General features: G+C 43.7%; 1 protein-coding gene across 1 annotated transcript; it reads left to right on the top strand.

Moving 5' to 3' along the window:
* Positions 1 to 388: 388 nt before the first annotated feature.
* On the top strand, positions 389 to 26110 carry LOC148671386 (antigen WC1.1-like). The gene is made up of 10 exons (XM_088631046.1): positions 389 to 446; positions 16319 to 16636; positions 17784 to 18098; positions 19439 to 19750; positions 20712 to 20855; positions 22394 to 22492; positions 22885 to 22956; positions 23424 to 23510; positions 23891 to 23977; positions 25992 to 26110. The coding sequence occupies exons 1-10, from the start codon at positions 389 to 391 to the stop codon at positions 26108 to 26110; spliced, it is 1611 nt and encodes a 536-aa protein (XP_088487172.1).
* The last annotated feature ends 309 nt before the right edge of the window (positions 26111 to 26419 follow it).

Here is a 26419-nt window from a genome sequence, read left to right as displayed (position 1 = left end):
AGATTTTTTTTTGTTTAATATCTGATCTCTTCCTGCCCCTGCAGCACCTGCAGCCCTGCTGTCTGTATCTGTATCTGTGTTTCCTCCAGTGAGACACAGAGCTGCTCCTGTCTCTCCTCTCCTCCGCACTGCTGGGAGTGTCTTCAGGGAGAGGAAACAGTGATGTGTCTCTGATATATATGGAGATGACTGAAAGGGCCCTGTGTGATTGGCGTCCCGCCTGTGTGAGAGGTTCCTGCTGTCAGTCTGAAAAGGCAGTGCTGTGTGTGATTGGTGGGGCAGGGGGCTGTGTTGTTACTGGGGGTCCAGGGTGCAGAGCAGTAGCTCAGTTGCCCTGTGGGTTCAGGGGTGAAGACAGGGGTCTCAGCTGCGCTCTGTCCTGATGACAATGGAGAGCTGCCTGTCCATCTTCTCTCTCGCTGTCCTGGTGCTGCACAGCTCAGCCAGTAAGTGTCCAGTCTTCTCCTCTCCAAACAGACAACAAGTGCAATTAATATTTTAGATGAAAAAGTATTTTTTTTAAATAGTTTGGGTTGCGAGGTCCAGACAGACAGACAGACAATAACTGGAATTAAAGTTTAGATGGAAAAGTAGCAAGAAGTGGGTAGAAAAATTAATTATTTACCTTAAAATGTGTCTGTATTTTTCAAAATAATTATGTATTTTTTTCTAAGTCTGTGTGTGCAGAAACATAATTAGTTGCTTAGAAACGTTTTAAGTTGAGATCTTTGTGTTTATTTTAAATTCAGCTCTATGGGATTTTATTTAAATATTATTAAAATAATACATCTGAAATTATTAATATTATAATTAATTTTATTCTGATAGTACAATTCAGGAAAAAAAGCTATTGCCCAGAACAATTTTTTTAAAGCACTGTATGAATAATTTCATTTCCATCAATGTACAATCATATGGTTATAGTTTTAGATGGAAATGGAGCAAAAAAGTAATGGGAAAATGAGAGAATTTGGAAAATGGAGAATTTACTTTAAATGAAACTGTGGTATTTTATCAAAATTTGTTCCAAATTACATTTTCTGGGTTTGTTAGTTCCAAAAAAGTTAACAATCTACAATAATTTTATTAATATTTATTTAGTATAATTTCATATAGGAAACATAATTAATATTTACACCATGGGTGCTACATGTACTCCACTCATCTCCCCAGTATACTTCAATTCACTTCAATTTATTTTTATATCATGACTTTCTCAACAGGGTTACCCCAAGGCACTTAATTTACTTAATTACTTGTCAGTTAATTCCATATTCACGTTGGTAATACACTACACTGTGTCAGGCTGGGTCAGGATTGGGTTATTTTTTGCTGCCGTGTTAATCATCTATAGTAGCGGTTGGTCACAATCATCCTCTATTGATAATTTGTGAAAATATTTTGTGTGCTAATCTCTTAAAACGTTATGTACAAATAATAACAATAATACAATTCTTCATATAGTAGCAGCAATTTGAGTGATTTGCTGGAACATGTGAGACATTCTTCATTTACGTGAAAACAGAAGAAGTGTGAGCAATAAAGAAAAATGGTTCTATAATAATATTATACCATACAGGGTGAATCAGAAATATTTACCTGGGATGTTTATTGTTTTATTGTGCTGAACATTGTACAAGCTATTATTACATACTGGTGTATTAACAAATATTAGTGTGTTATTAAAGACTAGAGTATTATTAAGACACAGATATTTTATTATTACAGACAGAAATAGTAATAGAATAAGTGTGTTATTAAAGACTGGAATATTTTTGAGATTCTGATATTTTAGTATTAAAGACTGATGTTTTAATAGATAAACAGTAAGTGTGTTATTAACAACTAAATATTAAAGCATGTACGTGCGATAATTAAGACTGGAGTTTTAATGCTTTCATTATGTCACTTGTTTGTTCAAACAGTCACAACAAATGAATCTCACATGAATCTGTCTTTAAGATGTGTGAGATTCATTTGTTGTGAAAACAAATATTTCCTCTGTTTTACAGGAATAGGTGTTCCATTGTGATAGGAAGTTATATAATTATGTTTTAAAAATGTAAAGTACTGGAGTGCTAGGACAATTGTAGTTTTTAAAGTGTTAAAATATTAGTACTACTGTATCTGGTTCATGTAGACCAGGTTTTCTGTGTTAAGACATTGAAGAGGCATGCTGTAATGCAAATGAAACATTCTTTACTGATTTGGAAGTCAGAAAATGCAGAATTTAATAACAGTTGTGAAAATTGTTAGTATGGATGCTGCATTATTAGAAACTGGTGTCTTATTAGAAACTGAGGTGTAATAGCAATAATTTAAGAGCTACAGTAGAATGTCATATTATAACAAGAATTAAAAAATGGAAGTTGTGATTTATGTTAATACAGGATTTGACTGCTATTTCACAGCTAATTAATTTAGTTTGTGTTTTTAGATCTTATCTTAGTATCATAATAACAGGGGTTATTTTTGCATATTGTGGGGTTTTAAAAAGAATGTGTATTTGTTCTGTGTACATTAGAAATGTATAAAAATATGTATGTACATAAGGGTAATGCCAATTAAATATGCTGATGGAAAAAATAAACATTTCTGGAATGAGAATACCATAGTTAAAACTTATGTCCTTTCACAAAAAAGTTGTCACTTTGTTTTAATCCCTCTGACCAGCAATACAGCTTGTGCAGTGAGGCATTGCAACTTTCCAATCACACAAAAGCTCGTTAGGTGCACTTTTAGCCAATGAGGTACAGGTGTAACAATGCCTGAGCAGTACACCTTTAAAAAGGCCTTAATTCAAAGCTTAAGTCACTGCAAGATAAAGGCCACATTTCTTAGTTTTCTGTGCATTCCATAATGCCTCGAATGTCACCAGAAGCAAAGGAGAGGGCCATTGGCATGCTGCAGGCAGGCATGTCATGTGCCCACGTTGCCAGACACTATGGAGTAAGCCGCTCCACTGTGTCCCGACTGCAGAGAAGGTTTCAGCACACCAGCAGGACAGATGTCTGTCCAAGATCCGGTCACCCTCAAGTGACCAGACCAGAGCAGTACCGCCACATCAGACCATCTGAGAGATTGTTTCAGATCTACCACCTGTACTGCTGCTGAAACTGTCGGCAGTTATAATGCCTGCATCAGTGACAGGAGAGTGAGGCTCAATGGTGCTGGCCTTAGAGCAAGGCGACCTGTCAGAGGCCCTCTGCTCACACCTTCTAGACGTCACACCCGACTGGCTTGGGCCAGACAGGGGCTGCGATGGACTCATCAGCAGTGGCATCAGGTCCTCTTCACGAATGAGTCACTCTTCAGCCTGTTCCAGCCAGGCCAGAGTGTGGAGGGGAGGTGTTGCATTTCTTTTTTCCATCAGTATATTTAGTTATTTAATATAATATGATTTAAGTTTTGAAATATTAAACAGGTAATCATGTAGAGATTCATAACTGCAGGACTTTTTAGCAGTTTTTCAACATCACAATCATACAATGACTGTCATTATCAGTGTTTGTGAAACCCCTCTTGTCACAGGAGCTGGGACAGATAAAAAATATAGTAATTAAAGCCACTGTCCATTGAGGTACCGATAGCTCCCAAAAACTAGGAACACAGTCATTAAATCTACTGACCGGTGTGTTGATGTGTTGACCACAGCTCATAGGAACACAGGGAAACAGTCATTACAGTCGCTGTCCACTATAGTGACCATAGCACCAAGAAGGAACACAGTCATTACAGTCACTGTTGACTATAGTAAGCACACCATACAGAAACTGGGGCACACAGTCATTGTTGCCACTGACTGCTGTAATGACCATAAGTTAAAAAGTTGCTTTTACATCAGCTATATAACCCTGCAATTGACACCTGGAAACCCCCTCAGAAGGTGTGAGCCTGGCCAGTACCTGGGTGGGTTGCCTCCTGGGAAAGTTAAAGTTGCTGCTGGAAGAGGTTTTAATGGGACCAGTAAGGGGGCATTCATTCTATGGTCAGTGTGAGTCCTAACACACCAGTATAGTGATGGAGACACTCTACTGTAAAAAAACAATGTTTTTGAGATGGGACGTAAAATCTCTTGGTTATTGAAAGTCCCAGGGTGTATCTTGAGAAGAGTAGAGGTGTTTTCCCCCTTTGTCTTGGCCAACTCTCACTCTGGCCTTCATGAAACATGGTCTACTTGTAATCCCCATCTATGAATTGGCTTCACAACTCCGTTCTCCTTCCCACTGAGAACTGATGTGTGGTGAGTGTACTGGCTGCTGTTGCATCATCCTGGTGGTGGTGGAGGGGAGTCCCCATTACCTGTAAAGAACTTTGAGTAGAGTGTTGTAAGAGGACCAGAGGAAGGGTCATCCAGGACAGGTATTTTAGGAACGATCTGCTCACAATGCTTGACTTGGACCTGACCAAGATGGCCGCTAAGAGAAACCAGCTGACCAGCAGATGGAAAGGGCTCAGTCTGAAAGACAACGAGACGCAGGTTGGTCTCATCAGGAAACAAAATATATATGCCCCGGAAACAGTGAACTGGCGCGGAAGCCAGTAGGTGAATGCGTTCTGGAGGAGATAGTGGAATCAGGTTGGTGTGGGTAAAGATTTAAGGACAACGGATTTACGGAATAAATAAAGGATAACGGTATACGGTTTGTGATTTGGACTCGGCGCAGATTTGTGGGGTTTTACGGACTTTTGGAACATGGACTGAATAAGGATAGAGAAAACGGATTGCGGACTGGTTTGGAAGACAGACGAACGAAAGAAAAGGCGAAAACTTCACTAAAATAAAAGAAGAGTGTGTTGTCTGAGTACTTTTGTATTTAGTACATTAACCTATTCCCCCGGAGGCACCACAATTGGTGGAGGATGCGGCCAACCCGCTGATCGGGACTAAGACTTGTGGAAATAAAAAATTTACTTTTTTTTTCTCTTCTCTCTCGGTTTGGGTGTGAACTCTCGCTAAGAACAATGGAACAACTGATACAACAATTGTCCCAAGCCACCCTAGCCCAGTTCCAGGCTTTAAAGGGACAACAAGTAGCCATACAGGCACAGCATGGAAACGGAAACAAATCAACAAATTATAGAAGAGCAGAATTTGGAATTGCAAAGATTAGGAGAAGAAATTAGACGGTCCTCAGTAACAGGGAGAGAACCCAGTAAGATGGAAGAAATTGGGCTTCAAAAGATGACAGAGCTCGATGATGTGGAAGCATATTTAACCACTTTTGAGAGAACAGCTGCCAGGAATGCATGGCCCAGAGAGCAATGGGCAGGGAGAGTAGCGCCTTATTTAATTGGGGAAGCCCAAAAGGCTTATTATGATTTAAAAGAAGAGGATGCTGAGAACTATGAACTATGAGATTTTGGCAAGATTAGGGGTAACCACGGTGATACGAGCAGTCCGGATCATAACTGGAAGTATCAAATAGACAAGCCCACTAGATCTCAGATGTTTGACCTGGTACATCTGGTGAAGAAATGGCTTCAGCCAGAAGAACTAAACTCGGGGCAAGTGGTAGAAAGAGTAGTATTGGACCACTTTGTGAGGAGTCTGCCTGTTCACTTGAAAAGAAAAGTGAGTGATGGGGATCCCCAGACCTTAGACCAGGCGGTTGATTTAGTGGACCGACAGCATGCCACAGAAGCCTTGATTAAGGACGAGAGAGGGGAATTTCGAAAAGAGGAGAGGAGGAAACCTGAGAGTTCAGGGAGTGGAATGAAGTTTAAGTCACTAAAGTACAGGGACCATCAAGGTCCTCCACAATTTAAGACATCTTTTCAGGAAAGATCGTGAAGTTTTCGCCTTTTCTTTCGTTCGTCTGTCTTCCAAACCAGTCCGCAATCCGTTTTCTCTATCCTTATTCAGTCCATGTTCCAAAAGTCCGTAAAACCCCACAAATCCGCGCCGAGTCCAAATCACAAACCGTATACCGTTATCCTTTATTTATTCCGTAAATCCATTGTCCTTAAATCTTTATCCACACCAACCTGATTCCACTATCTCCTCCAAAACGCATTCACCTACTGGCTTCTGTGCCGGTTCGCTATTTTTCGGGGCATAATATATTGTGTTTCCTGATGAGACCCACCTGCGTCTCGTTGTCTTTCAGACTGAGCCCTTTCCATCTGCGGGTCAGCTGGTTTCTCTTAGCGACCATCTTGGTCAGGTCCAAGTCAAGTATAGTGAGCAGATCGTTCCTAAAATACCTGTCCTGGATGACCCTTCCTCTGGTCCTCTTATAGTGTCTAGAAAAGCGATATATAAGTGTAAGGAATTATTTTTTTTAAAAAAAACATAAATCGAAGCCCCCAGAAAGTCATGTTGTCACTACAGACACTGTCCACGTTAGTAAACACAGGTCCCAGAAAAAATAAAGGAACACAGGTCCCAGCCCTCTGAAGTAAAAAAGTAATTAAAGCCACAGACCACTGAAGTGACCACAGCTCCCAGAATCCTAATAATACAGTCATTAGTCACAATAGTGACCAAAGCTTACTAAAAAAAACAGAAACAGAAGTCTCAGCCCCCTGAACTCATAGTCATTACAGGCACTGTCCACTGTAGTGACCAGAAACCCAGGAAGATGGAACCCTCTGAAGTCATACAGTCATTAAAACCACTGTCCTCCGTAGTGATCACAGTTTCCGGAAATGCTTAAACACTGCTTCAGCTGTTTGAAGTCATACAGTCATTACAGCTGTCCACTGTCTATCGTGGTTACAATAGCTCCCAAAATGCAAGTAACACAAGTCCCAGCACTTTGACATCATGAAGTCAATATAACCAAGGTCCAGTGCAGTAACCCCAGCTCCCAGAACCACTGCAACACAAGTCACAGATTTCTGATGTCATACAGGCATTACTGTCACTGTCATGACAACAGCTCCTGGATTACAGAAAAAATGAAGCAATATTTCCATCTTTTCAAACATACAATTCAATCTTTTTCTCTCATGTCAATGACATTAGTTGTGTGAGTCAGTGTGTGTATTAATCAGTTTGTCTGTCTCTCCAGACATTGTGTTATTAGATCCTGTCCTCTCTCTCCAGGCAGCACTGATGTGAGGTTGGTGAATGGTGCCAGTCCCTGTGAGGGGACAGTGGAGATTCATCACAGTGGACAGTGGGGGACGATTGATGACAGTGACTGGGATATCAATGATGCTGCAGTGGTGTGCAGACAGCTGGGCTGTGGATCTGCTGTTTCAGCACCAGGAGGAGCTCACTTTGGACCAGGGTCTGGATCAATCCTGCTGAGTCACATTTCCTGCAGCGGGTCAGAGTCTACGCTGAGGGACTGTGGCTCAGAATCAGAAGTTTACTCCCATATTTATGATGTTGGAGTAATCTGTTCAGGTAACAGGCTGCATTCAACAATGAATATTAACTTATAAAAATACATATATCTCGGTTAAATAATAAGAAATAAAACATTAAATATAACAATAATTTAATACTATTTAGAAATGTGAGGAGTTCATTTATCTTATTTTATTTTTCTTTAATCCAGGGACCTCTTTCTTTCTCAGACCTTTGTTAAAGGAAAGCAGGGTTTTGGCCACAACAAAATTGTTAGGTATCTTGTTCCGAACCCCCAGATCCTTTTGTGTAAAGAGCTGCATCCTGTTCTCACTTTTAAATGTTTCAACTTCTGTCCTCTGCACCTTGTTTCTCTGACGTCCACAGGGTTAACATTGCCATGGCCCATGTCATGAGGATTTCTAAATACATATGTCAGTTTCCCTCTCTCCTGAAGACTAGAAAGGTGTTGTTCCTTCAGCCTGTCAGTGTAGAATATCCTTTAATACCCCAATATGTATCTGGTTATCCTTTTATGGACTGATACTAGTGTAGCGGTTTATTTTGTTTTTCCTAAGCGGTGACCAGAATTGCACCACTGTGTCAGGGGATAAAGGTACAGAGACACTGGCCAAAAGGGATCAGCTAGTGCCTGTTTGTTAACATGAAGTGACTGATGTCCCTCAAGTGACTTAAAAAAGGATAAAATATGACCCACATGTTGTCATTTGGGCTGCATACTCTAGTATGTTAATTTCATTAAACAGTGCTGAATTGGTCAGATCTGCATATTAATATCTGTTGTATCTCTGCTACAACAGATGTTCTACTTGCCTCAGAATTGCTTCATAATCTGCTTTCTGTAAATTTGTGAGATTGGTCTCAACCTGTTCAGTTTCAAAATGTACTTCAAAGCACACCATACTATTATTGCAGTTCCATAATTATTCTCACTTTTGTTACTCTCTGTCTTGATTGTTAAAAAAATAGATTTAAATAAGCATTTCCTCTTGGAGATTCTCTAACCAACTGGACAAGAAAGCTGTCACTATCCATCTTCCATTTTGTTTTCTGTTCCTACATTTCTTATAGGTTTTTTCTAATCTACGTATATGGGGAAAGTTAAAGTCTCTCATAAAATCCATGTCTTCAAAATAAATTCTTAATTTCATTACACAGTGTTGGAATATTATTATCCGCAGTTATTTCTCTGTGGCATATGCCTACTGTAATTTAGCATTTAATGTATGTGTGAGACATACTGTAGCCTGGTGTCACAGGGTTGAGGTGCTGACAGCTGTATGCCACCACAATTTTGAAGAGCAGCCTAGCAGAACACACCTGCTAGTGTGTTAGTGCTGCGCCAAGGAGCCTGGCTCTCAGAGAGAGTGATGCACCAAGGAGCTGCAGAAGGCTCTGAAACACAAACAGGCTCAGTCATTGCCTTTTTGGACCACTGGTAAGGTAATGAGGGAGGTAGAGCAGTTCAGGACAAATGGGTCCTACTGGAAGAGGGTTTGCATTGCTACTACCCCACAAGGGGATTAGTGTGACAGGCAGCTGTCCATGTCTCTCTGCTCTGAGACCTCGGGCATGACCTTGGAGGAGATTACAGAGCAGAAAGAGGTAAGAAAACAATTATACCACTGAGGTGTAGCCTAGGGTATTGTGAGCAATGGGATTAGAGATCGTCAGTTTGGTTAATGATTAAAGGGAATTGTGGTCACCACGAATCCTGTTCTCCAAAGATGGGATTTTGATGATACCCATATTCTTGAAGCAGAGTGAGTAAAAATGAGCCAACAGTCTGTGTTGACCACATGCACCCACCTGGATCAGTGCCCTATTTGGCATATCAATGTGTTAACACATCCAGTATGTTGTTCACAGAATGAAATTTGTAGTTTTCCTTACCCTGGATTTTGTAGATCTACTGAGAAAATCTGGTGATGTTCTTCTCTTTGTTGCCAATGTGTCTGAATTTCACACCTTTAAGAATGTTATTTATAACAATATGATTTACACCAATATCATTTGTACCTGCATTGAAAGGAACAGGGTTACTGGTCACTGGCCTTAGCTAAGAGTCTTCTGACTTTACAGACAACATCAGTCACCTTTATTCCAGGGAGATATCACACTGTGGTCATCTCACATCTCTGATGCAGTCTCAATAGTGCTCATCTAAAGAATATATTCTTCAGAGAGGTTCAGAACCAGCTGACTGAATGACTCTGTCCTGGTCAGTATGGATAGTTTCAGGACCAGTTGACTGAGAGACTCTGGTCTGGTCAGTGGTCTTGTCTGGTCCTGGTCAGGATGTAAAGTTTCAGGACCAGCTGATTAAGGGTTCTCGGTCCTGGTCAGTGTGGACAGCTTCAGGTTCCAGCTGAGTGAGGGACTCTCTCCTTGTCAGTGTGGACATTTTCAGGACAGGCTGACTGAGGGACTCTGTTGTGGTCTGTGTGGACAGTTTCAGGACCAGCTGTTTAATAATAATAATAATTGCTTACACTTATATAGCGTTTTTCTGGACACTCCACTCAAAGCTCTTTACAGGTAATGGGGACTCCCCTCCACCACCACCAATGTGCAGCATCCACCTGGATGATGCGACAGCAGCCATAGTGCGCCAGAACACTCACCACACATCAGCTATCAGTGGGGAGGAGAGCAGAGTAATGTAGCCAATTCATAGAGGGGGATTATTAGGAGGCCATGATTGGTAAGGGCCAATTGGAAATTTTGGGCAGGACACCAGGGTTACACCCCTACTCTTTTCGAGAAGCGCCCTGGGATTTTTAATGACCACAGAGAGTCAGGACCTCGGTTTTACGTCTCATCCGAAGGACGGCGCCTGTTTAGAGTATAGTGTCCCTGTCACTATACTGGGACATTAGGACCCACATGGACCGCAGGGTGAGTGCCCCCTGCTGGCCCCACTTACACCTCTTCCAGCAGCAATCTTAGTTTTTCCCAGTGTTTGACTGTTAGAGCAGACTGAATGACTCTCTCCTGGTCAGTGAGGACTGCTTAAGGTACAGCAGACTGAGAGACTCTATCCTAGTCACTCTGAACGGTTTCAGGACAGGCTGACTGCGGGACTCTATACTGGTCATGGTGGACTGTGTAAAGCCCAGCTGACTGAGAAACTCTATCCTGGTCATTGTGGACAGCTTCAGCACCAGCTGACTGATGGACTCTATCCTTGTCAGTATGGACAGTTTCAGGTCCAGCTGACTGAGGGACTATCTCCTGGTCAGTGTGGACAGTTTCAGGACCAGCTGACTGAGGGACTCTATCCTGGTCAGTGTGGACAGTTTCAGGTCCAGCTGACTGACGGACTCTCTCCTGGTCAGTGTGGACAGTTTCAGGTCCAGCTGACTAACGGATTCTATACTGGTCAGTATGGACTGCTTCAGGTCCAGCTGACTGAGAAACTCATCCTGGTCAGTGTGGACAGTTTCAGGTCCAGCTGACTGAGAAACTCTATCCTGGTCAGTGTGGACAGTTTCAGGAACAGCTGACTGATGGACTCTATCCTTGTCAGTGTGGACAGTTTCAGGTTCAGCTAAATAAGGAACTCTGTCCTGGTCAGTGTGGACAGTTTCAGGTCCAGCTGATTGACAGTTAAAGCAGACTGAGGGACTCTATCCTTCAGTGTGGGCAGTTTCAGGTCCAGCTGACAGAGGGACTCTGTTCTAGTCAGTGTGGACAGTTACAGGTCCAACTGACACATGGACTCTATCCTGGTCAGTGTGGACAGTTTCAGGTTCAGCTAAATAAGGAACTCTGTCCTGGTCAGTGTGGACAGTTTCAGGTCCAGCTGATTGACAGTTAAAGCAGACTGAGGGACTCTATCCTTCAGTGTGGGCAGTTTCAGGTCCAGCTGACAGAGGGACTCTGTTCTAGTCAGTGTGGACAGTTACAGGTCCAACTGACACATGGACTCTATCCTGGTCAGTGTGGACAGTTTCAGGACCGGCTGACTGAGGGACTCTGTTCATGTCAGTGTGGACATTTTCAGGTCCAGCTGACTGAGGGACTGTTCTGGTCAGTGTTTAGAGTTTCAGGACCAGTTGTTTGACAGTTACAACAGACTGAGAAATTCCATCCTGGTCAGTGTGGACAGTTTCAGGACTAGATGTCTCAGGAATCTATGAGGGGGTACCCAATTCCCTGTATTAACACTAAGAAAACATTAATCTTCTTTACAACTAAAAGCATTCAGTTTTTGAACAATCGAAAAATGTTTGCAGGTAGAGATATTAATGTTGTCTGACTCATTGGAAGGTACTCTTTTTTGGTTGGTTTAACCTTATGGTACTGTAGGAGTGCACAATTTGTATTCCAATTTGTAGGAATACAAATTGAATGTTATTTTGAGTTATGGTGTTGGACTTTTCTTGTATTTGTTATGTTTGTGAGCTTGTGATGTGCAAGACAAATTCCCTTTGAAAAACAACGTTCCAGGATAGACAGTTGCACTAGCATTTCCAGTCTGTGATAGTCCTGGTCTGTCAGTGTCCAGGTCATACCGTCCTGCTCTAGCAGTCCCAGGCTGTGGTAGTCCTGGTCTGTCAATGTCCAGGTCATAAAGTCCTGCTCTAGCAGTCTCATAGTCCTGTGATAGTCCTGGTCTTATCCAGAGTCTGTGTCAGTGCCCAGGTCAGACTGTCCTCCTTCAGCAGTGCCAGGCTGTGACAGTGCTGGTCTTGTTCAGAGTGTCTGTCAGTGCCCAGGTCAGACAGTCCTGCTCCACCAGTGCCAGGCTGTGACAGTCCTGGTCTTATCCAGAGTGTGTGTCAGTGCTAAGGTCTGACTGTCCTGCTCCAGCAGTGTCAGGCTGTGACAGTCCTGGTCTTGTCCAGAGTGTGTGTCAGTGCCCAGGTCTGACTGTCCTGTCCCAGCAGTGTCAGGCTGTGACAGTCCTGGTCTTGTCCAGAGTGTGTGTCAGTGCCCAGGTCAGACAGTCCTGCTCCAGCAGTGCCTGGCTGTGACAGTCCTGGTCTTGTCCAGAGTGTGTGTCAGTGCCCAGGTCAGACAGTCCTGCTCCAGCAGTTCCAGGCTGTGACAGTCCTGGTCTTGTCCTGAGTGTCTGTCAGTGCCCAGGTCAGACAGTCCTGTTCCAGCAGTGTCAGGCTGTGACAGTCCTGGTCTTGTCCCGAGTGTCTGTCAGTCCCCAGGTCAGACAGTCCTGCTCCACCAGTGTCAGGCTGTGACAGTCCTGGTCTTGTCCAGTGTGTGTGTCAGTGCCCAGGTCTGACTGTCCTGTTCCAGCAGTGTCAGGCTGTGACAGTCCTGGTCTTGTCCAGAGTGTGTGTCAGTGCCCAGGTCAGACAGTCCTGCTCTAGTAATGCCAGGCTGTGACAGTGCTGGTCTTGTCCAGAGTGTCTGTCAGTGCCCAGGTCAGACAGTCCTGCTCTAGCAGTGCCAGACTGTGACAGTCCTGGTCTTGTCCAGAGTGTCTGTCAGTGCCCAGGTCAGACAGTCCTGCTCCAGCAGTGCAAGGCTGTGACAGTCCTGGTCTTGTCCAGAGTGTGTGTCAGTGCCCAGGTCAGACAGTCCTGCTCCAGCAGTGCCAGGCTGTGACAGTCCTGGTCTTGTCCAGAGTGTGTGTCAGTGCCCAGGTCAGACAGTCCTGCTCCAGCAGTGCCAGGCTGTGACAGTCCTGGTCTTGTCCAGAGTGTGTGTCAGTGCCCAGGTCAGACAGTCCTGCTCCAGCAGTGCCAGGCTGTGACAGTCCTGGTCTTGTCCTGAGTGTGTGTCAGTGCCCAGGTCAGACTGTCCTGTTCCAGCAGTGTCAGGCTGTGACAGTCCTGGTCTTGTCCAGAGTGTGTGTCAGTGCCCAGGTCAGACAGTCCTGCTCTAGTAATGCCAGGCTGTGACAGTGCTGGTCTTGTCCAGAGTGTCTGTCAGTGCCCAGGTCAGACAGTCCTGCTCTAGCAGTGCCAGACTGTGACAGTCCTGGTCTTGTCCAGAGTGTCTGTCAGTGCCCAGGTCAGACAGTCCTGCTCCAGCAGTGCAAGGCTGTGACAGTCCTGGTCTTGTCCAGAGTGTGTGTCAGTGCCCAGGTCAGACAGTCCTGCTCCAGCAGTGCCAGGCTGTGACAGTCCTGGTCTTGTCCAGAGTGTGTGTCAGTGCCCAGGTCAGACAGTCCTGCTCCAGCAGTGCCAGGCTGTGACAGTCCTGGTCTTGTCCAGAGTGTGTGTCAGTGCCCAGGTCAGACAGTCCTGCTCCAGCAGTGCCAGGCTGTGACAGTCCTGGTCTTGTCCTGAGTGTGTGTCAGTGCCCAGGTCAGACAGTCCTGCTCCAGCAGTGCCAGGCTGTGACAGTCCTGGTCTTGTCCAGAGTGTCTGTCAGTGCCCAGGTCAGACAGTCCTGCTCCAGCAGAGCCAGGCTATGACAGTACTGGTCTTGTCCAGAGTATCTGTCAGTGCCCAGGTCAGACAGTCCTGCTCCAGTAATGCCAGGCTGTGAAAGTCCTAGTCTTGTCCAAAGTGTCAGTCAGTGCCCAGGTTAGACAGTCCTGCTCCAGCAGTGCCAGGCTGTGACGGTCCTGGTCATCTCCAGAGTATCTGTCAGTGCCCAGGTCAGACTGTCCTGCTCCAGCAGTGCCAGGATGTGAGATCTCTGTTCCTTGGGTTTATAATGCCTGGAGTAACGCTGCTCTTCTTTTGTGAATTAGATGATAATGATCAGCCATTTCTTCTGTAGTTATTAATTTCATACCTCTGGCTCCACTGAATTGGAAGAAGCAGAATTCATGGATGGATTTGTTATCAGTTTCTGTTTTGATTGATTTCACAGCAGTCGGTGTGCAACATGTAGCACTACTGTCAGCGCTGTAGTAATAGTTATGGGCATGTTGAGCAGCTGGAATGATAGTGATAATTTGGGTATTTTGTAATGTTCCACAGACTGATCAATTTGGTGTCTGTGAGTTTTATTTGTGCTATAATGCTAATAATGCACTGAGTTTCTTCAGAGACACAGTTTAGAGAACAGGTGGAGGTGGAGGTGGGGATTGGTGATTTAGCCTCTTTGATCTTAATATACATCTAAAATTATTTGATTAACATATATCTACATTATTTCTGGAAGAAATTAATCAATTTTACTTTCAGTTAAAACATTCAGCCACAAAATATTTTTTGGTTTAACTATTTGACGTTGACCTTTCAGATTTTCTTCCAACACTCCTCTCTTTCATTTAATTTTTATATCCTATTATCTATATTCTTATTGAAAGCACTTTGCATTATTGTACAATTGATTGTAATAGTATATGCATTTATAAAATGTAATTTTCTATGCCTAATCATAGGTGTAAATCTATTTATGAATGGAACAATAAGAAGTCAAGATTTAAATTGAGAATCTATGATATCTATTTTTCACATGAAGGTAATTTATTTTCATAGGGTAGTAAGTTTAATTCTCACAGGCACCAGGTTCAGTGGCAGTGAGCAATGAGCTGCACTATGAGAGATTACCTGCTCAGACTGACAGCCTGTAGTTCTCTATTGCAGGTTTCCTGAGGCTGGTGAACGGACACAGTCTCTGCTCTGGTAGAGTGGAGGTGAATCTCAAGAACACCTGGACCTCAGTGTGCGACTCTGACTTTGACTGGCAGGATGCAGAGGTTGTCTGTCGTGACCTGGACTGTGGGGCTCCTTCAGTGATACACAGAGGCGCTCATTACGGACAGGGCCAGGGTCCAGTCGGGTCAGAGCAGTTCCAGTGTACAGGACAAGAGTCCAAGCTACAGCACTGCCCCACTGCAGCCAGGCCAGAGCAGAGTTGCTCCCAGAACAGAGCTGTGGGTCTGACTTGTACAGGTAAGTGAGTCACATCACTGTCCTTCATGGAAACAATCGTTATAGAGTCATAAATGATACATATTTTGATTGGGTGATCTCTGATGTAGACTGAGTGATCTCCTGAGGAGAGTGGGTGATCTCCTGAGGAGTGTCGAGTGGGGTAGCACGCAATCGGCATGTTCTAGGCAGGGTCCCAAGCACACACCCCACACACCAGACTTAATTTAAAACATGATTTGTTAGCTGGAACTTACAGTATATGACCTGGACCGGGCACACTAGACATAGGAGCTTGTTGTTTTTGAGGATGTTGTCATTTTTGCGGATAACCAGGGTGTGGCAGAGGGGAGTGTGAGTGACCATAGGACAGTCCCTGTGGCTGTGTCGGTGTTCCCATCAGCGCCTGGTGTGGAAACTGCTAGGGGAAGAAAATAACACAGGTGGTTCAGTGTAAGAACTGAGGGGATGGTGCTTTCTGCCTGGGCTGTCTTGTGAAACGTGTATCTACAGCCTGTGCAATGGCGAAAACTGCCCTTCAGCCTTGAGGCTGGGAAAACGAATCAGCCTAGGCTGTGCCAAAGCCTGTTTTAATAGCAGCAGCCTACCCTTCAGCCCTCAGACTGTGTGGGAAAAAAAGTACAGTTAGCAGGTAGTAGGTAGATTTTTCAATTGTAACAAAGCTCCTCACCAATGAAGCTAGGAAAAGTAAGGTAAACAGCCAGTGTGATGGCAAGGACTGTTACAGAAATATCAACGCTATTCTTCAGGCCTAAGACTGGAATTGTAGAGATGAAAATATAAGTGAAAACCTTCATCTTGGGGACGGTTTATTAATACTTTATTTCAATATGTGCCAGGCTGAGGCAATTATTGGGGAATTTTTCTGTCTTCTCCAAGTCCTTCCTGGTTTCATGTGGCCTAGAGCAGGGTGCTAATTGTCTCCTATGAGCTGCACATCGTTATCTTACGTATGGGGAAAACGTGGAAAAATGAGTCCCCAGGGAAAGTAGCACCCTTTGAGGAAACAATCCCTTATGGCATCACAATATCTGTCCTTATTCTATGCCTGCTATTGGTTTCTCACTCACTATGTGCTGGATCTTATAGTTTTTTTCACTGTATTGGTACTTTAATTTGTTGTATTTCTTGTGGCCTGCTGTGGTGTCATGCTGGTGAAGTTCTCTCCTATCTGCAGGATACACAGGGTTCAGGCTGGCGAACGGCTCTGACTCCTGCTCTGGCCGAGTGGAGTTACAGTGGCTCTTCAGGGACTGGGGGACAGTGTGTGACCTGTACTGGGATCTGAGAGATGCCAGGACTCTCTGCCAGCAGCTGGGCTGTGGAGAGGCTGTAGCAGCACCAGGACAGGCCTGGTTTGGACAGGGCAGTGGACCAGTAAGGGCTGATGTGTTTGAGTGCAAGGGCAATGAGAGCCGTCTCTCACACTGCGCTGTCTCTACATGGGGGAGAGCAGGGTGCTCTCATGGACAGGACGCAGGAGTAATCTGCTCTGGTGAGAATCGTGTATTTAAAACACAGTGACACTCCCTCTGCTTACACACAGAAGCACACTGTTTTCATTATTGAATATCTGCTCTGTTACACACTCCCAGTTATGTAAGAGATGCAAAGATGAAAACACATATTCCTTAAAACGTGAGTGTGTTTTAAACATGTCATATCTATCTCAAATATTCCCTCAAGGTGTTATTAGGTTGTTATTTTCTTTCTGATGGATAGATGCACAAATACACTGAGGACTAAAGCTCAGTTTTATATTTATGTTGATATCAATGCTCTAAAAGCCCAATTAAACAGGAGCCTGAAAAGAAAGTGAGTCTCAGAAAGTCAAAGTTTACAGATGTTATGTGCAGTTGAGCCCCACACACAGCTGACATTCCACTGGTGAAACATCACTCCTGTTGACAGAAATGAGCTCCTTTCTTCTCTTTTACAGACTCAAATATGACCAGAGATTCACCTGGAGCAGGTAAAGAGAGAATGAGGACTGTCTTAATCACATCAGTGCTGTTTTATTTGTAGTTTCATTTCTGGTGTTAAATTGCTCCTCTCACACAAGGTTAACAGTCTGATTTCTCTCTCTCTGTTTGTTTCACAGACTTCCTTTCTTCAGCTCTTCCCTCTTCCAAAACACCAGGTATGAATAAACCCCTGTTCTGTATCTCCAGGGCTCTCAGTGTGTGCTGATGTCTCTGTTGCTCAGTGGAATCCCAGATCAGTCAGTGAGGCAACAGCTGTGTGTGTGCAGTTTTTTCTGTGTGTCACAAACACACTCGGGTCTTTGGGATCTACAGGAAACACATCTATCTGAATAATGCAATTTGACACTGGTGGAGCTATTGTCTCTATGCCCAACAGTGGGTCAGAAAAAATAACTTATCTGGTATACTGTTTATGAACAATGTGGAATATGTTAAACTTACTGTATATATTAAATATATATATATATAATATTATATATATACTGCTTATGAACAATTTGTTACAGTAAGTGTATATATTAAATTAATCAAAAGTCAAGAAACACTGTACTTGAACTGTATCTGCTGTGCCTAGTGGGCCAACTTGTAACATGAGGTCATGGTGATCTCTTAGAACTCCTGATCTCTGACCCCTGACCTCTAATTTTCTGGTCCTAGATCAGCTATCCCTTAGGCTGGTTGGGAGAGGAGATGATTGTGCTGGGAGGCTGGAGGTTTATCACAATGGCTCCTGGGGGACAGTCTGCGATGACTCCTGGGACTTGGCAGACTCTCAGGTGGTGTGCAGGCAGCTCCAGTGTGGGACGGCCCTCAGTAGCCCAGTGCCAGCCTCCTTCAGCCAGGGAACTGGACCCATCTGGCTGGACGAGGTGGGCTGTCTGGGGAATGAGTCGTCCCTGGGGGAGTGTCCCTCAGCATGGTGGGGACAGCACGACTGTGGACACAAGGAGGATGTGAGAATCCTGTGTTCAGGTAAGGGGAGATAATTAAAATTACAATGATTCAGATAATTTAATCCCACATTGTGGATATGGCTTGCATCTAGAGTGCCTAGATATGTTTGACTTGTGAGGATGTGAGAATCTTGTGTTCAGTAAGTTAGTTAAGTAAAATAATCCATATTCTTAAATTCCACGTTGTGGATATGGTTTGCATCTGGAGTGCTTAAATACATCTTGTTGAGGAAAAGACTGAGCTGGATGCAGAATTAATTTTAAAATAAATATTTATATTTATGATACAGTTGTGAATGCACATATTCACATCCCAGCAAAAATAAATAAAGAGAGAAAGAAACTCAAGATAAATTCTACTTTCATGCCTCAGTCTCTTAGTTGTGCTGCTGCTGAATAGCCAAGCTGATCAGAATTACATTTTGGGTCAGAACCTGCTCATGTAATGGGATTTTAAAGCTCTGTGTGATGCACTGTCCAGGTTCTGAATGAACAGAACCACACAGTCACATTCATGTCAACTGTGTTATTGTACAGCTGTCCTTGTTTCATTACGTGAGTCAGTTATAACTGGATTAGTACAGGAAATGAGACTGGTTGCTGTTCACATTGTTTGCTTGTTGTTTCTTTCCAGTTCAGAACTAAACGTTGGGCTGTCTTGTCAGGGTTTGTTTCCTTTGACTTTCCCTGCTGTCTTGACAGATCACACTCTCCTGAGACTGTCTGCAGGCTGTTCAGGACAGGCAGAGGTTTACTACAATGGCACCTGGGGCAGTGTGTGTCAGAACGGCATGACTGACTCCACAGCCGCAGTGATCTGTAAACAGCTGGGCTGTGGAGACAAGGGCACCGTCAGAGAGACAAACTCCAGGCTGAGCCCTGATCCCAGATGGCTGGACTTTGTCTCCTGTCGCAAACACGACTCCACCCTGTGGCAGTGTCCCTCCTCCCCCTGGGGTCAGAATGACTGCACAGATCGGGAAGTGGCTGAGATCACCTGCTCAGGTACAGAGGGAAGAGTAATGCTCTGTAAATTAGTGTTTTGCCATATTTAGAACAGACAAAAGCTTTAAACTGAATTCTTATTAATTTATCTCCAAACATGTATAAAATGAAATAATTATTATTAATCTTTGAAGGTCCTAGAAAAGAAGCTGACAGAAGCACTCCAGCCCCTCAGGAAGAGCAGCCACAGCAGCACTGCCCAGGTGAGTTCAGTGTGGAAAACAGACAGGGACACCGCAGCCCTGAGCTGAGGAACAGTAACCATACAGCTCTCTTCTAGAGCCACTCAATACCTCACTCTTGTCTACAGTCACAGATCTAATGACACTCGTTAACCTTTCTGTTGACTTTCAGTCCCACTGGCTCTGCGCCTGGTTGGAGGCACTAACTGCTCTGGCCGGGTGGAGCTGCGGTATGAGGGCTCCTGGGGGACAGTCTGTGACGACTCCTGGGACCTGCAGGATGCCCAGGTGGTCTGCAGACAGCTGGGCTGTGGGGACGCAGTGAGCGCAGCAATAGAGGCCTCATTCGGACCAGGAAATGGCGCCATCTGGCTGGACGAGGTGAACTGCACAGGCAGTGAACTTCACCTGTGGGACTGCTGTCACTCTGGACTAAATCAGAGTGACTGTCGACACAAGGAGGATGCAGGGGTTACCTGTACAGGTGAGGATAGTCTTAGAACTGTAGATAAACAAGGTAGCAGATCAATGGAGAAGTTAGACTGATGTCACCCATACTCTATCACTGCTTAATAACTAACTGAACCAACTAAGATCATCAGTCACAAGATTGGGATGTTTTGTAGCCCTGTGTATGTGAACAACACTAGGCTTTAATTCCGAACAAGACACAATTCATCCAGCAATCCTAGATTTGACCTCAAGGAACAAATGTAAAGATTTTCTTTTTATTAAGACCACTCTGGATTCAACTTGCTTTAAAACCAAAGACAAAATAATGACAGTTCTCCTATCTCTTTTACAGGTTTGTCAGAGACAACAGCCAGTCCAGCAACAGCTACAGGTGAACAGAAATCTTCCTTGTCATTGATAACTCCTGTCTTTCTGTCTCTTCAGATTCCCAGTGTAGCTGTAGTGTCTCCTCTCCTCCTTGAGTGTGAAGATCAGTGTCTCTTCAGATTCCCAGTGTTGTTGTAGTGTCTCCTCTCCTCCTTGAGTGTGAAGATCAGTGTCTCTTCAGATTCCCAGTGTTGTTGTAGTGTCTCCTCTCCTCTCTCAGAGTGAAGATCAGTGTCTCTTCAGATTCCCAGTGTAGCTGTAGTGTCTCCTCTCCTCCTTGAGTCTGAAGATCAGTGTCTCTTCAGATTCCCAGTGTTGTTGTAGTGTCTCCTCTCCTCTCTCAGAGTGAAGATCAGTGTTTTCAGATTTCCAGTGTAGATCTTGTGCAAGTGTCCTCTCTTTCCACACTGATTTAGTGACAGTCCTGATGGGTTAGATTGGGAATCCTTAACTGTTCTTCATTGATCTTGGGTTCACCCTGAAGCCATGAGAGCCACATATCGGAACAGGAGGAGAACAGGACATGTGTCGAAGTGTATATGAGCCCAAGAGCACCTCTCCTGATCCCTGACCAACCAATCATCCATTGTCTCCCCCTCTCTCAGGCAGAACCAGGACAACACCCCAGACACAGCCACTGGGAGGCCTGTCTGCCTCGCCCCTGGTCCTCCTGCTGCTGGGGGCTCTGCTCTTCGTGGTGCTGGCCCTGTTAGTGGGGCAGCTGATCCAGAACAGGAATCTGAGGAAAGGTAGGGAGGGAACTCTCCATCCACATAGTGACCTCTAGTGGTCAGTTCTGTCACTCACATGGAACTTATATTTACATAATTACCTTGAGGAAGAATTCAATTCATTTCAATTCAACTTTATTGTCATTAAACTTACACAGGTGCATAGTATAATGAAAAGTGTTTCTCAAAAGTCACTCAGGTGCAGTATATAAATAGGACAGAAGATGAGACAATAGACAGTTACACAATAAGACAGTTACACAATAGCAATAAAAGTAACGTAATAACATAACATAAATAACATGTAATCAAGTAATCGAAAACTGTGCAAAATTCCGCAGAGAAAATTTAACAGGACAAAAACAGTGCAAGGTAATTCTTGGAACAGTGCAAAAAAACAGTGGTTAAAAGTAGTATGGTTAATTAATATTGAATATTATTATGCCTGTTACAATTTTACTGGGCTATCGAGGGGACAGTACAATTTCGGCTTACATGTGTGTGTGGTGGTGTAGGAGTACAGTGGTTGTGGGTACAGGAGGATGTAAGGAGAGATCATAATAAGGTGGAAGGGAGTGGGGGCGTCACCAACTTGACAGCTCTTGGGAAGAAGCTATTTTGGAGTCTAGTTGTGTGCGACTGGAGTGACCGGAACCTTCTGCCAGATGGTAGGGGAACAAACAAGTTATGACCGGGGTGAGTGGGGTCAGACATAATTTTGGTGGCTTTTTTCAGACTCCTGGTGTTGTATATTTCCTGGATGGATGGTAAGGCACTGCCGACGATGTGTTGGGCAGTTTTGACCACCCGCTGTAGTGCCTTACGGTCGGATGTGGTGCAGTTGCCGTACCAGACTGTGATGCAGCTGGTCAGTATGCTCTCCACGGGACATCTGTAGAAGTTGGTGAGGATCTGTGGATGTAGGTGTATTTTCTTCAGCCTTCTCAGGAAGTACAGCCACTGTTGTGCCTTCTTGATGAGACTGGAGGTGTTCAGTGTCCATGTAAGGTCCTTAGAGATGTGAACGCCTAGGAATTTGAAGTTATTCACCATCTCCACCGCAGAACCTTCTATGTAGATGGGGGAGTGAACTTTTCCTTGTCTTCTGAAGTCAACAATCAGCTCTTTGGTTTTGCTGATGTTGAGACATAGGTTGTTGGTTCGGCACCAGTCTGCGAGTTGTTTTATCTCCTTTCTGTAGGCAGCCTCATCGTTGTCAGTGATCAGGCCCACGACTGTGGTATTGTCAGCATACTTGGTGATGGTGTTTGTGCTGAACTTAGCAGTACAGTCGTGGGTGAACAGGGAGTAGAGCAGTGGGCTGAGCACACAGCCTTGAGGGGCACCGGCTGTGCCCTGGTAGAGACCTGGTAGAGAAAACCATTTAAAGTTTAAAAAAGATTATCAACAATTACAGATGGAGATATCAGGAAATTTGCAAATCCAGAAGCATAACATTTATGTGCTGTAATGTCCAAAGAAGGTTTAGTAGTCAATGTTTGATCTTGTACTCCTCTCCCTGCATGTTAACCCTGAGTGTCTGTTTTCTCACACAGCCCTATCTAAGGGAGCACTCGCCCCCTATCATGATGCTGTTTACGAGGAAATAGAGTACAAACTGGCCAGGGAGGGAACCTACAGCGCCCCCAGGAGAGGTGAGTGGAGAGAGTCTTCAGGAGTGATTAGTCTCCATCTTCTGAGGAAGATCTGAGGACTTAACACTTGTAGAACATCACACCATACTGGTTTTAAATCTGTAGAGTTTTCTTTCTCAACTGCTGTCAAAGTAAGTGAAGAAAAGCATCATAAACTCTGTGTTTCTGTTGACAACCTGGCTTCTCTCCCAGAGACAGTGCTGACTGACTGTAGGATTTTTTTTTCTCAACTGGTGTCAAAGTAACTGACACCACAGTTCACAGTTCCTGATCTGCCTTATACACACAAACTCTGAGATACTGCTCACACCCTGGCTTCTTCCACAGCCAGTGGAAGACAATGAGGCTGCTGTCTGACTGCAGGTAATACTGATCTGTCCTCCTGTTCACAGGGAGATTCCTCTCTGACGAGCTGCCCTCTGGATACGATGATGTGGAGGACAGTGAGGGAGACCCAGTGCCAGGTGAGGGGAGATGGAGTCAGGGGGCTCAGTGCGGGAGTAAGGAGGTCTTCAGTCCAGTACTCACTCTCACCTCAAACCAGGCTGATATTTAGAGAACTTAGGTAGAAAATTCTGAATTATACAAATAAAACCAAATGTGTTTGATACCTTATAAAGCCAGCTCTTCAGTGTTGCCTCACACTAGTCTTATCTCAGCAAATCACAGATGCTGAGCAAAACTAGACCTGGTCAATACTGGGGTGGTAAACAGGGTGCTGCTCTCATTGGTTTTGATAGAAAAGGAGACTGCGGAACAGCATGCTGTAAAAACGGCCTTTCAGATCAGATTAATCAGCGACCCTAGAGTTTTGGCTTAACTATACACCACAAAACATTTAAAATCACACTTTCCAATTACTTTGCAGCTCTATGGTCAAAGTAAGTCTGAGTCCTGAAGTGTAAATTCTCTGTCTCTCTGTGTGGTTCAGGAGACTCGATAGCCTCTGTGAAAGAAGAGATCCCAGAGTACTATGATGATGCTGTAACTGTACCTCAGAGTCCAGATGCCTTGTCAGGTGGGTTATTTCAGTCCAATCACATGAGGAAACTCTGCACCAATACACACAACATAAACATACAGCACGCAATTACAAATTTGCTAACAAGGTGTTTTAGACACCTACATCCTAAACACCCAGAAAATCCTCAAACTTTCTCTGCCCTGTTGTCCTTCAACATCTTATTTGAAAATCTAGGAATTGTTTTACATTTATTACAGTTGTGAATAGGACTGGAAATCAGGTTCCCCCTGATCTCCTGTACGTAGAGCCTGGAGTTTTAGTTCCTGTGTGATGTTGAGTTAATCAGTGTGTTCTGATGAGCTCCAGCAGTCCTGTGCTCTAGATAACTCAGTGTGCTGATGTGTGACAGTGAAGCTGTGCTCTGTGTGCTTTAGGAAAGCTGATGTCCTCTGTGAAAGAAGAGGCCCCTGAGTACTATGATGATGCCATCACTGTGCCCCAGAATCCAGACACTGTGTCAGGTGAGTTATTATAAATAAGACTAAGGAGTACCCCCTGTACCAGCCCACAGTAGCCTTTGTCATTAGAAATTAGTCTCAACCTAATTTCATATCTTCAAATAAACACTACCTAGAAGAGAAGAGGTCTCTGACAGGCCAGTCTGTGTCAGAATGACAGAGCCATTACTGACCTTCTCTTCTGTTCACAGGGAGACTCCTCTCTGATGAGACACCCTCTGGGTACAGTGATGTATTCAGCAGTGAGGAAGACCCCACTTCAGGTAAAAGTACAGCCAGGGGGCTCAGTGTGGGTTAGGTATTTCAGGGATGGGAAAGATAACCTCCAGTAATCCATCTCTGTTGCACTGTCATCCAAGACAGGGGGGAATCAGGCATTTTGCAGTAGCAGTAGCTTCACTCTATCATGTCCTACAAGGATCAATAACAGCCAATAAAGACTGAGTGACCTGAATTGTACAAACTTAGATCACAAAGATCACAGTGTCACTGAAACCCACCTACTGACACACCTAGCCAATCAGATTTAAATTGATTTAAATTGATCAACAGCTGATTAATGATGAGAGAATGAGGTCTGGGCAGAACAAAGCTTTAGATTCCCCAAGACGAGGAATTCTGTTCTCTGACTGCAGAGAGAATCACTAGGCTCAGAAATTACTAGGTCTTCCTCACTGTGGTTTTAGAGCATTGATACTTCATAAGTATAAGTGAATTCTACACTGAATCATCAATTCTTCCAAAAAGATACAATTTAATTAAAAAAACCTATTAAACGCTTTTGAGTACAATATTGTAACATCTATTCTGTATACTATAACTGTTAGCCCACTAATAGTCATTGATATCAAAGCAGAGTACTTCTCAGATACAGTATGTTTTATTATGCTTATTGTTTGTTATGCAAATTATGATTATATCAATAAATTGTATATTGTCTGGTTAGAATGCATGTGTGAGACTATAGATTATTATGTTTGATTAGTTCCTAAAAGTCTACAAGTACTCTCAAAATATACTGCTATAATTTCTGATTGTTACAGAAAATTAAAATCCCCATTCACTACACTATTGTGACTATGTAAGTGTTTTAAAAAATCTAGGTACACCTGGGTAATGTCATCAATTCCAATTCCAATTACAGTACATGGCTAGTGGCTGCAAAGCAAGGAGATGTTTGCTGAGATGCTGAGGTGTGAGATTCAGAGATCAAAGCAACCATAAAGTTCTGGGTAAATGATTGTCAATCAACTGTCAATGATAGAAGGCGAGAGCTACTTCTTGCTTCTACTACTTGTCAAGATCAACTGGGAAGACCAGACTGGAGTTTAGTCTTTGAACCTCATAAAGAGAGCTTGCCTTTCTGTTGTTTTTAGAAACTTTTATTTTTATATAATCCCTTAGTTAAAAAGTGCCTCTCCTGGCTAGTGGGAGCATCTTTAGAACAGGGAGATAGGTTCCCATTCATTTTGTAGCAATTGGGTTCACAAAGAAAGAGATTTAACTGTAGGTTGTAATGTCTTTGGTTTAGAAGGTTTGGTTTTTCTCTTTCTTTTATGTAGGTGTTCTGTAAAAGCTGAATACTTGGTAGCAGTTTGAGGATTTTCTGGGTGTTTAGGATGTAGGTGTCTAAAACACCTTGTTAGCAAATTTGTAATTGCGTGTTGTATGTTTATGTTGTGTGTAGTGTTGTTAACAAATATTTAACTAATTGTCTGAACTATTACTTTTTTCAATAAAGCTGTTCCAAAGAACAAATCTCTTATGTGCCTTTAACTATACCAAATGCTTGGGTATATTCTTGGCAAAATCTTTAAAAGTTGGGGGTTATGATTAATTTATTTTTTAATTTATCTACTCAGTCATTTTTGATATTCACAATTTTCATAATCCTAATTTGTAACAATATTATTTCAATAACTGGCTCATTTGACAAATCATGAGTCTGTCTCTCTGTCAGGTGTCCTCCAGCCTGGCCCTGGAGTGGACAGGGTCCTGCCCACACTGCCCTCTGAAGAAGGAGCCCCTGCCCCTGATAGGACTGACTACGATGATGTGTGGGATGACGCTCAGGGAGAGGATGGGCGCTGTGAGACTGACAGAGCTGTCTGGGAGATCCTCCTCCAGCAGGTCTAGACACAGAAGAGCTTCACCAACAGAGTCACACAGTCTTACAACAGTTCTGAGCACTGAGACTGTCTGTGACCTGAGTCCACTTCACTCCACTGCTTCCACACTGACACTGTCTGTCACCTGAGAGCTCTGACCAGTGAGTCACTGTCCTCATTGACTTTGTCTACAGGACCTGCAGTTTGTGTTTTAAAACAGGGAGACCTTAAAGTTCCCTATTCCACTCAGTCTTTTTTCTTGTACAATATGTTTCTGAAATAAAACTATTAATTGATATAGAATTCTGAATGTAACATTTCTGATGTGCAGAAATGT

Source organism: Lepisosteus platostomus, chromosome 5 (assembly GCF_059453375.1).
Source record: "Lepisosteus platostomus isolate fLepPlt1 chromosome 5, fLepPlt1.hap1, whole genome shotgun sequence".
Classification (NCBI taxonomy): Eukaryota; Metazoa; Chordata; class Actinopteri; order Semionotiformes; family Lepisosteidae; genus Lepisosteus; species Lepisosteus platostomus.
The sequence above is the reverse complement of the archived record's forward strand: the minus strand, read 5'-3'. Positions and strand labels throughout refer to the sequence as shown.